The sequence below is a fragment of the Lithobates pipiens genome, unplaced genomic scaffold, assembly GCF_037356315.1.
Source record: "Lithobates pipiens isolate NorthernLeopardFrog02 unplaced genomic scaffold, aLitPip1_a1.2 Scaffold_10, whole genome shotgun sequence".
Taxonomy (NCBI): domain Eukaryota; kingdom Metazoa; phylum Chordata; class Amphibia; order Anura; family Ranidae; genus Lithobates; species Lithobates pipiens.
Genome location: NW_027507686.1, coordinates 199875282 through 199887953, shown reverse-complemented (window position 1 = coordinate 199887953; position 12672 = coordinate 199875282). Strand labels below are relative to the sequence as shown.

General features: G+C 41.4%; 1 protein-coding gene across 1 annotated transcript in view; it reads right to left on the bottom strand.

The window, feature by feature from the left end:
• The window catches only part of ANO3 (anoctamin 3), a 371821-nt gene that overhangs the window by 27087 nt on the left and 332062 nt on the right, over positions 1–12672 (bottom strand). The window contains exons 19-21 of the mRNA XM_077460837.1: positions 6902–6959; positions 6006–6103; positions 4897–5042 (exon numbers count right to left, since the gene is read on the bottom strand). Of these exons, the coding sequence (XP_077316963.1) occupies positions 4897–5042; positions 6006–6103; positions 6902–6959 (302 nt within the window). The remainder of the gene's footprint in view (positions 1–4896; positions 5043–6005; positions 6104–6901; positions 6960–12672) is intronic.

Sequence of the window (12672 nt, the reverse complement as noted above, 5' to 3'; positions counted from 1 at the left end):
GTGGCACTGATGGCACGTGACACTGATGTGGCACTAATGACAGATGGCACTAATATGTAGCACTGATGATACGCGACACTGATGTGGCACTGATGACAGATGGCACTAATACGTGGCACTGATGACAGATGGCACTGATACGTGGCACTGATGACATGTGACACTGATGTGGCACTGATGACAGATGGCACTAATACAAGGCACTGATGACAGATGGCACTAATACGTGGCACTGATGACATGTGACACTGATGTGGCACTGATGACAGATGGCACTAATACATGGCACTGATGGCATGTATCACTGATGTGGCACTAATGACAGATGGCACTAATATGTGGCATTTTTTTTTAAATTTTGGCTCCCCTTACTATCCATACCAGACCTGAAGGGCCTGGAATAGAATTTAGGGGGACCCCCATACATTTTTTTTCTAAACACGGGAAATATTTACAGGCATACTATAGACACCCCCAGGTACAAAATTTAAAGGAATATTACACTTTTATTGTTTATTCATGTTCGTGTCCCACAGACTTTAACAGTGTTCACGTGATCAAACACATTTTTTGCCTGTTCGCATGTTCTGGATGCGAACCGAACCGGGGGGGTGTTTGGCTCATCCCTGATGTTTATATTTGAGATAATTTCTCACTGGACAAAACACAAAAACATACTTGGGGGGCACACCCTAAAATGCTTTACATTCAAGATGGTACTGCTATAAGACCAAAAACAGTACAAAACAGATTACAGCACACACCTACAAAAATGACATTTTTCCTGAAAGGCTAGTTAAAACCACCTGAACATATTCAAAAATACGGGGGTTTGGTCACCCTATATGGTCATATAGTGCTAATCCCACTTACTGCGGCAAAGTACCCTGAATTAGTGGGTCCTACCCTAGCAATGGAATGAAAGAACCTGTGTCTCAACCATGGGAGATAAACTCCTCTATGTGGGAGACTCCTCTTCATCACCTCTTATTAGAGGCCCCCAGTACATTGGAGGAATCCTTTCAGTTCTCCCACATAGAGGAGTTTACCTCCCATGGTTGAGACACAGGTTCTTTCATTCTATTACTAGGGTAGGACCTACTAATTCGGGGTACTTTGTTGCAGTAAGTGGGCTTAGCACTATATGACCATATAACGTGACCAAACCCCCATATTTTTGAGTACATTCAGATGTTTTTAACTAGTCTTGCAGGATAAATGTAATTTTTGTATGTGTGTGCTGTAATCTGTTTTGCACCCCTCATTGGGCACGCCAATCGAGTGCTAAATGGCCGCTGTGATTTAGCCATTTAGCACGATCTGTGAATGGCTGTGTCCAAGGGACACGGCCCACATGGATTTTCTGTGTAAACAGGAGGACGTCCAGGGATGCCCTCACGGCAATTCAGCGCCACGCTGTAGCCGTCTTTCTGCCATAGCACGGGCGCCTAGTGGTTATAGTCCATAACGTGCTTTAATTGGTGCAAATGACAGTAACAGACTTTTCAGGAGAGCAATCAATTGTTCTGTTCATCACACAATAAAGCAATCAGCACCACTTACCAGATATGATGGATCTCAAATTATAGAGATCAAACGGGCACACACAGGAGGGATCACTCAGCTGAAAAAGCAAGGCCACAGGCTCATCTGATAGTGGGATCTTTCCTCCTATAGCGGACTCTCCACTGATACGATATTCCTCACTAATAAGACAGAAAATCTTTCTCCAGGTAGACTCCAAACATGGGATCTTTGGCAGGGCAGAGGCACTAGATCAGCCTAGAGTGTCCTCTCCTGGGTCTCCCGCTCTGCAGCTGCTCACAGGATGACAGCAGCTGCAGATTTGATGGATTTGATCCATCAAATCTGGTAAGCGGCGCACTTTATCTGTTACACGTATTTACTAGCTGAATATTCAGGCTTTTTTAGTTGCAGCACCATTTTTTATTTATTTTTTCTTGGATTTAGCGCAGATATTCTGCTATACAAATCCCATATGATCCTTTTATTGTTGACTTTGCTGATTTATGTGTGGATTCCAGTCTAGTAGTACAGAACTCTATTCTAAGTTACTAACATAGTGATTATATTGTCTAGCAGACTGTGTCTGAACCTACCTTCTGTGCACTCATTTATGCTCAAACCAACATTCATTCTAACCCGTTGCAATACATTGGGTTAATTTACCACTAAACGGTCTTGTGTCTATTTCCTGGTACTAATTGACAGCAAACTTAAAGCTATCTATACTCATGTTCTTATAAGTGCTTGCAGTAACTTTCAATAAACCAGATGTGTCAAAGGGACTGAGGTTGTTCCTGCAAGGATAACGCTACAGGTATGTATAATAATTCAGTTTATCTATAATATGTGATACTATGTTAATTACTGGTATAATGCAGATTCCCCATATGTTGGGGCAAATTAAAGATTAGTCCATAGATAGACTCCTCCCGTCTTCGTGTTTCCTCAGTAAGCGATCAGCCATCATAGCAAGCATCACGCTAATGCCGCGTACACACGATCGGACTTTCTGGCAGACTTGGTCCGATGGCCCGGAATCTGTCAGACAATTCGATCGTGTGTGGGCTCCAGCGGACTTTTTTTTCCCAAAAGTCAGATGGACCTAGAAATAAAACATGTTTCAAATCTATGCGACATACTAAAAATCGGGAAAACTGTTCGTCTGTGTGCTAGCCCGACAGACAAAATACGACGCAAGGTCAGCTATTGGCTACTGGCTATTGAACTTCCTTGTTTAGTCCCGTTTACGTCATCACGTTCAAAATGAATGGACTTTCGAACAGACTTAGTCCGGTCATGTGTGGCCAAGTCAGTTTCATTCAGAAAGTCCGTCGGACCTCCGCCGAAATTCCGTCGGACCTAGTCCGTCTAAAAGTCTGGTCGTGTGTACGCAGTAAAACTGCATTGGATTAAACTGTTTTATTGGTGACTTAAGCTATCTGTTGAAGGTCCTTATTCGGCAGGTGATCATGCTGGCTGGTTGGATTGAGGTCTAAAGGAGGTATGTCAATACGTCAAGTGGTGTTTGAAAAAGAAAACAAATCATGACTTTTTTATTTGGTTTGGTTGCAAAGGTTAGTCCAAGTTTAAAAGGTCAGGCTACCAATTGTTATTTCAGTTTTTGGTAGATATTGCAGCTTACTGTCCTCAGATGTAGTAGCTGCTTTATTTTTCTTTATTTAATTTTTTTTTTAACTTTATGTTCATCTATTAATCCTGAAAATTACATACAATATGTCCTGTCCCTAGGTGGTTACAGTTAGTCCTCCACTGAATGTATGGCGGAAGCCATGGCTGTCATTAGGCTGCTCTCCTTATTTGTACTACAAACAGGACTTCCTCTCTTCATCTTCACTTACATTAGGGGCAAGGGCACTTTGTTCAGTTCAGCGCACACAAAGTAACAAGCACACTGCATTCTTGGCGAGATCAGCAGATATTTTCTGTACTTGCTGAAAATATTGTTCTGAAAAATGAAAACTAAAGCAGCCATTACATCTAAAAACTGGTAGGCTGCAACATATTACATATTTATTCTTGGGTTTTGATATTCTTTAAATAAGCATGTCCTGTCAGCAAAAATGCATTCTATATATGTTCTAGAGACTGCACAACTAGTTTGTGTTTAAAGGGAAGCTGCCATAAAAAAGTGGCTTCCTGGTTCCCTCAGGAAGACGTCACGTATGACAAAACATGTCGGGTGGAACTTCGCGCTGACGCCATCAGGCCCCACGTGACCCTGGAAGTGCATGTGAATTATTCTGTGTTTTCCGGGAAACGTTTTTTTATCCAGGCTTTGTTGCTTTTAATCAAATGCAAGTAGCTTTTTGGTTTTATTGAATAAAGAATATATACAGTATTACACTATTGGATCTTTCTTTCTGTATGTTCTACCTCCTGGTTTCGGCTGGTTTGGATACCCTATTGTGAGTTTAACCACCCTGGAAGACCTTACCTTTCACCAGAGCGCTTCAGAGGCTTCACTGTTTACCATACCCTGCAGAGGTTGTTCTGCCTGCCTGTTTGACCATTCTATAAATAGGTGATCCTCGCTATCTGGTAAGCGTCCCTGACCAAAGGGTTTTGGGTGCCACAGAAGTCTCTGCATGATTTTTGGTGACCCTATCCAATCAGCTCTGTTTTGGATTTCCTCATACTTATCACTTAGATTCATTTCCTGGACATTTTTTGAACAGTTCCTTTTTTTTCATCACTTCAATAATATAACTACATTTACTAGGCACCGAGTGTATTATGTCACATTGAGATATTAATGTATATGTTTTGTTTATTTGGGATTAGCACAACTTTTTTGTTTAGTATATGCTTTTATTCATACCATGAACATTTTTAATATAGACTCCTAAAGTATATCTAAACCCAAGAAAAAAATGTAACACATCGAATCTTAATGCAGAACTATTGACATTTTTTTTTTCATTTTGGATAGAGTAAGGGTGGTTATAACACCTGACAGTATTTTTTTTTCCACCTGTGTCCCATTGGGGAGATTTGCCTTCACTTCCTGTCCCATAGCCAAAACAGGAAGTGATAGGAAATCTCTGCAAATTACCTCTTTTTTCTGCATATCTGTAAAATAGGTAGTGGTGTTCTGCAGTCTTACAACACTTCCTGGTAAAAACTTTTAGATAACACCATAGGGTGCACAGTACAAAGGACAGCTCTGGATTTTTTGGCAAGATCAACAGGTACAATTTTTCACTTATTAAACGGATGTAACAAAATAATTTTAATGGTAAATGTAATAGACTTAAAGGGATGAAATAAGAGGAGCTCAATGTTGGGTTGTAGACTTTAAATTTGATTATCCATAGGTGTTGAGTGTGATTTTATTTACATTGAATTTACCCATTTCTAAGTACTCCTCCATGAGCCCATGAGCATTCATTGGCTGCAGGTTCCAGTCTTTTTCCCACTGAGGTAAAGTTATTTTGTGTTCTACTGACTGTCCACCTTTCTTCATTTTCCTTCGTGACCACCAGTTCTGTAGTAATCTGTTTCAAAGAATAAATCACAGAAAATATATTAAGTTAGATATATTTTTATTAAATGGGTTTCTTAAATATTGGCGAGGTGATCACTGACAAACTATAGCCTACTTAAAGAAAAATAGCAGACTCTCACTGGCTAGTGGCTACAAAAGTCCATGGTACATTTCACCAACACCTTAAAGATATTCTCCACTCATCTATAGCAGTAATGATGAACACTGGCACTTCAGATGTTTTGGAACTACATTTCCCATGATGCTCAACTACTATGCAGAGTGCATGAGCATCATGGGAAATGTAGTTCCAAAACATTTGGGGTACCAAGGTTTGACATCACTGATCTAAAGAAATCTTCTACTTTCACCCAAGTTGTATCCTAAAACATGAAAAAGTTGTACCTTGACAATTATCTATTTTGTTTGGTAAACCAAGTCTACCAATTCCAAAGCATTAGCAGCAGCTTTACCAAAGAAACAGATGTCAAGTGCCTGTTTCCAGGGGCACGTTAGGAAATAAGGTGTATCTGTATTAAGTGTAAGTGTTTACCGTCAACAGGGAAATATAGAAAGCACAGTTGACACACCAGTATTGAATTCACGTCTATTTCTGCCCAATTTCATTTTTTAGCCACAAGGAGTAACTGAAATAATGCTCTTTCCATACGATAGAATAACCAAACATAGAAGACAATGCATATTTTCTGCCTTTTGACCCCCTCTAATTTACAGACTCTTACCCTTCTCAAACTGGAAATTTCTGTTTTTAAACCCACTTGTGGCTTCTCCATTGTGGCGACATTGGTATTATAAAGTGGTGGCCAGGACACTCACCTTTGCTCTCTCTGGATTCTTTTATTTCTGTCCTTATTTTATTATTAAAACTGCTATGGCATGGATGGTAGGTGAGCATTGTCCCATTGCTTTAAAATAATAAACTGCATTAGAAAATTGAAAATATATTACTTACGGATAACCTAATTCCATGAAGTTATTCCACATTTGTTTCAGAACCATGATAACGCCCATTTGTAAACAGAGGTCTATAAGGCACCCACTTGGATGACACTAAGGAGAAATATTCAAATTGTACCATTACCAATGTGGACCTGACAATACTAAACACAATTTGGCAACTGTTGTACCCTAGCTGGGAGAAGGAGAAGGGTCATCTCCATGCTTCCTCAAGCTGGGACACATAAAAGTGTAGTCAACACTAAGTATATTCAAACATGCTCGACAAAACATAGATCTAAACTTGGACAGAAAAAGAAAAAAATGGGGTGGACTCAATTGACATCCTGTTCTTTTTTCTGCAGTCACACTTGTGTGTTTCTATGGCAAGAATAATTGGGAGTTTGTGAACTGTGTCCGCTGTTGTGCTAAACCTAACAGAGATTGTACAATTAAATTGTATTTTTTTAGTAGTGCTAAAGGAGATTGTACAGGTTAATTGTAACAGGTATGGTCAGCTTTATTCTCATTGATTAGAAACTCTTAATAGTGGTTTCTGTGTTCTTTATTGCATTTAGCAAAGGGCTACACATGTAGAGATATTCACAGTTTCAAATACGACCTTAAATACACAGGAAATAATAAATCTTTCTTTTGGTGGATTTCATCATTAAAGAAATTAAATATATTATCTGCTTTGTGTGATGTGTTTTGGAATGCTAATGCAAGTTACCATACATCAGACAGAGGAGTACTATGCAACTAGTAGTAACTGCCATAAAGCACGTCAAAAGTAGAGGAGAGTCGTGTGTAGCTCAGAAACCATTGATTGATGATTACTAACTTTGACCATAGATTAAATAATTCAAAAACATAGACACATATTTGTTTCAGTTTAGTGGTTTGTCTTACCTCTTCCAGCCTCCATCTTTGAAAGAGTCTGTTATATTTGCCAGGTCTCCCTGCAAACCTGTAAAAAAATACATATTTGTTTTTACTGAAATACTCATAGAACGATTCCTGCCCCTTACAGTACTTTTCTAATTTTCACCTCTCTTAATACCTTGGTGGATTTGATCTTTCTAAATCCCTGATCCCCATATGGTTTAACTCTTCATTAAATAACTGGATCTATTTGAAGGCCATTGTGTATGGATCACCCATGGTGTTAAAGAGAACCTGTCACCTTGCTGAATCAGGGTAAAGTGATAGGTTTTCACAAAAGCCCACCATTCCACCCAGTCATACTCAACCTTATTTTACAGTACTCCCTCTGATGCTCCACTAGAGCCCTCAGAAATTCCTGGTCTTTTCAAGTATGCAAGAGCATAAGGCCTTCTCCCCTTCGTCCAAGCGAATTGCCAGGTCTGAAGACGGGGGGGGGGGGGGGGGGGTAGAGGAGCAAGTCATTAACCCCGTGTAAGCTCTGACTCTGAGTGATAGGAACTCACACAAGGCTTTGGCCCCATACACACTATTAGATTTTCTGCAGATTTTTGTCTTCGGATTTACCAAAACCATGTAGAGCAAGGGCCTGTTTAATTGCATACAGATTGAAACTCTTAAGATTTGACCTCGTATTATATGGTTTTGGTAAATCTGAAGACACAAATGTGCAGAAACTCTAATAGTGTGTATGGGGTCTTAGGCTGGGTTTCACACCGATACAGCATGACTGTTGTACGACTGGCATCCTACTTTGCCCTGCTACATCTGTCCTACATCAGTCCTACTTCTGTCCTACATATCGGCCTAAACTGAGAAAAAATTAGCTTTAAAAAAAAAAAAGAAATGGGGATATTTATTATAGAAAAAAGTACAAAATATTGTGTTTTTTTTCAAAATTGTCGCTCTTTTTTTGTTTATAGCACAAACAGTCAATTTTGTTTGGGTACAACATCGCACGACCGTGCAACTGTCAGTTAAAGTGACGCAGTGCTAAATCACAAAGAGTGCTCTGGTCAGGAAGGGGGTAAAATCTTCCGGGGCTGAAGCAGTTAAAAGGGAACTTTAGCCGTTTCCAGAATAATTCAAAGTCAACAGCTACAAATACTGTAGCTTCAGACTGTTATTAAGCAGATCAGATACTCTCCAGCCTAGGGATCCAGCACTTCACTCAGTCTGGCTCTTGGCTGGTCTTTGGGTACCAGATGCTGCCATCTTGAGTGTGGGAGGCATGCTGTGACTTCCTCCTTACTACGCATGCCTGAGTCGTGATCTGCTTTGTGAATGGACTTTCAACCTCCTGGGACCTGTGACGGGTCTCAGGATGTTGCATGCTGGGGTGAATTTCCACTCTGATTGCCTAGGCGATCTGAGTGGAACTATTACCCATCAAAACAAGGTACCTGCTCCCTGAAAAAAATAAAAATAAAAAACATCCAAATATGGGGGGGGGGGGGGGGGGTGTAATGGAGGAAAAGTTCTCCATTGACAAATATAAGACTTCTGATATACATTCTAAATATTTACTTGATAGCCTTTATCTGAGACACTACAAAGGTGTTTGTAAGGGTGGAGTAATTGGTTTTTCATATGTTTGAATGTCAGTGTGCATAGAAAAAAAAATCAAATAATAAATATCTACAACAATATAACTCTCCAAAATTCCATGGCTTGGTCCTCCAAAAAATGCAATATTTCAAACGCACAAGATGTACCAATACCAACTGCTAAGGACTGACACTGTAAATTAACCAGTTTTTATTTGATAAAATTCCTTGCATTTTGACAACAATCCTACCTTGTGAGCAGGTAAAGCCCACATATGAACATGATTTTTTACTGAAAAACTTGCAGAACTGGTCAAGTTTAAGCACACAGCTGGGAAATCCCAGTCTCGCCTTTGGCCCCCAGGGCAGGAACAGGCTAAACACAGAACACCACATACATTGAAGCTTGCTTTTGTATTATAATAACAGAAGTCAATTGTCCTTCCCTATACATATGAAATCCATCTCTGAATATGTAAAGTCTTGTTAAATATATTAGCATTTTGTTTCCTATGTCCCAGCAGGTTAAGTAGCTTAATACCAGATTAAAACAAACAAAATATATAAGGAAAATGTGCAGCGCTAAACAAATAATGATCAATATCAAAAATAAAATTGACATATAAAAAAATGCAATATAAATAGTGACAACAAATTTGGGAAATTAATGTCCAAGGTATAAACAAAAGAAGGGGACACACAGTGGCGTAACTAGAACCTTCAGGGCCCCGATGCAAGAATACATGAAGGGACCCCCTGAACCCCAGCCAGGGCTCTTCCCTCCGAGTCCGGTGGTGGAACTCCAGGGCGTGGTCACAGGTATGACCTTTGTGAGCCCTGTAATTCCACCACTGGCATCAGTAGTTTTTTTTTATTATTTTTTATTTTTAGGTGCCCCATTGGGGGACTGTCCCTAGGCTGGATGGGGTCCCCGTCCCCAGGAGAGATGAGGTCCTTTTCTCCAGGGCAGATGAAGTTACTGCCCCCAGGTGAGAAGGGGTCGCTGTCCCCACGTGAGCCGGCTCTCATAGGGCTGCACTGCATCTGTGTGCTTAAAGTTTGTTTACCCGGGAGAAGTATGCAGTGCAGTGTGGGCCGGACTCGGGGGGGGCGGGACTCTGGCTGGGGAAAACAGACATTGGACTGAGCGGCAATGCATGGAGCAGGAGAGGGGTACTCTGAGGAGCCGGCCGAGGACACCGGTCATGCGGGGAATGCACAACTAAAGAGCAGCCAGTGCGATAGTCGAGTATGGAGCTCTGCTAGTCATCCTCCACCTCCAGCCACCCATGTGCATGGTGCACTGGTACCCCTAGCTGCCTATGCTGCTGCCGGCCATATGTAGAGGGGGCTGCATGGGCCCCCTGCAGCACAGGGCCCTGTTGTGGTCGCGACTGCTGCACCCCCTATAGTTACGCCCCTGGGGACACAGACAAGTCCCAAATGTATTCCAAAAGGGTGAAGTTCAAAACATAAATGGGTAACAGTCACAGAAGTCCTGAGTGAACATCCAAAATGTGACAGAGGTAACATAGAAGATCCGCCACCAAAAGCACCAGTCGCTTACCAGAAAGGATAGACTCATACAGGTGTACACCTGATGGGTCAAAAACAGGGTTTACAGGATGACCAGGGAAATCAGGCTCACTATGTGGATACGGTCTTCAGGCAAACACTCCAAAACGATGGATAAAGCAGGTAAAACAAATGGGCAAATAAGCCCAACCATAAAGAGAAAAGAGAGGAAGAACAGGGCACATAGCGTAATTCCGTAAGGAATATTTATTGTTGTAAACATAAGAGATGCACTTGTCAATTTTATTTTTGATATTGATCATTATTCATTTAGCGCTGCACATTTTTCTTATATATTTCTGTTTATTTTACACTTTTGTGCAGACAGCGCGGTATATTTTGTTATTTACGTCAAAACAAACAAAAGTCAATGGGTCATTCTGTCATTAATCATGCAAACAGCACGTTTTGCGGAGACACTCCCAAATAGCTCTTACTGCATGTTCTGCATTCCTTTGTAGCTTTACAACTTAGCTTCCCTACACTTATCAGTTATTTAGATGTAGTCTGATATGAGAGATAAATCGGTCCTACTTTGGTCCTACTTCCATGGACTTGAATGAACAAGATAAGATTTTGCTCCAACTTTGAGATAGTACGACTTGTCCTTTGACCAATCAAAAAAATCCCAGTGGGACATAAATTCCTTTTACTGCTGCTGTAATCACCATGTCGGATGTCACAAGTCGAATGGTTAGGACAAGGATCCTACTTTGATCCGACTTCAATGATATTCAATTGGTTGAAGTAGGACCAAAGTTGGAACAAAGTAGTGCAGGAACCTTTTTCAAAGTTGGACCGACTTGTGTCGGACCCGTTAGGACAGCTCTCATAGGGAACCATTGATTTACACACATCATGCGACAAGTGCTCCCAAAGTCGGAGCGTATGTCGTACCAGTGTTAGCACGGCCACAAATGGCATAAAATACTGGGTGTGGTTATATTTCACTAACAGTCAGAGGCTCTTAAAGGGGCATTAAATACCAGGAGTACATAATGTACAGAGTGCAGAGTTCAGGGGTGCGCAGTTCGAGGGTGTGCTGCATACAGAGTGCAGCGTTCAGGTGTGCACTACATACAGAGTGCAGAGTTCAGCCTTCTTCCACAGCTATTTACATCTGCACCCCACATCCACATCTCATTTTCACCCCTCTTTCCAGCTGGCTCTAGGACCTCCCCGCACACTGTAAATGGCTCCACATCTCTCACTTGCAGGGAGATCATCCAATGGGGGTGTCGGCATCTGCACTGCACCTCAGGCACCCACATCTCCCTTGTCCCCATCCTGCACTCAATGGGAGCCACTCAGGACACCAGATTTGTGGGACCTACTGAGAGACAAGCTATCAGTCGTAAACAGAATTTGGACTTTTGTGTTTACAAGTGATATTGCTTCACAGGGAGCAGAGGGTATGAGCCAGAGGTGGTGAAACTGAGTTCCACCAAGTTCCAGCTGAAAAAAGCCCTGTGTTTAGACAATTACATACAGCAGTAGATTGCTTTTTAGAATAGATGGTTAACCACTTAAGCCCCGGACCATTTCGCTGGCCAAAGACCAGAACACGTTTTGCGATTCGGCACTGCGTCGCTTTAACTGACAATTGCGCAGTCGTGCAACGTGACTCCCGAACAAAATTGACGTCCTTTTTTCCCCACAAATAGGGATTTCTTTTGATAGAATTTGATCACCCCTACGGTTTTTATTTTTTGCGCTATAAACAAAAAAAGTGCCAATTTTGAAAAAAAACGCATTATTTTTTACATTTTGCTATAATAAATATCCCCTAAAAATATATCAAAAAACATATTTTTTTCCTCAGTTTAGGCGGATACGTATTTTTCTACATATTTTTGGTAAAAAAAGTCACAATAAGCGTTTATTAATTGGTTTGCGCAAAAGTTATAGCGTTTACAAAAAAGGGAATCGTTTTATGGTATTTTTATTAATATTTTTTTTACTAGTAATGGCAGCGATCAGCAATTTTTATCGTGACTGCAACATTATGGGGGACACATCAGACATTTTTGACACATTTTTAGGACCATTGTCATTTATACAGGAATCAGTGCTATACAAATGCACCGATTCCTGTGTAAATGACACTGGTGGTGAAGGGGTTAACCACTAGGTGGCAGTGTAGGGGTTAAGTGTGTCCTGGGGCGTGTTTCTAACTGTGGGGGGGGCGTGGCTGTGTGTGACATGTCACTCATCTAGTGACACTGTCACTAGGCAGAACGGGGAGATGCTTGTTTACATTAGCATCTCCCCGTTCTTCCTTCCGTGAGACGGTTGCAGGTATCCCCGCGGCGATCGAGTCCGCAGGACTCACGATCCGACTCAGAGAGGTCTTGACCGGCGCTCGCCTATGCTATGGCACGGCGGCAAATTTAAAGGGACGTACAGGTACGTCCATTTGCCTGTCCGTGCCATTCTGCCAACGTACATCGGCGTGCGCTGGTCGGGAAGTGGTTAAAGCAGGCTTGCAGGTGTTCAGGCGGCGATGCTGCTGCCTCCTGATGCCCGTCTTTTTCTTTTTTATATTGCCAAACATCAATTTTAGTCTACTAAATTGTAATATATTGCAGTTTGCCAAGCATTAGATGTGGAGGCTGT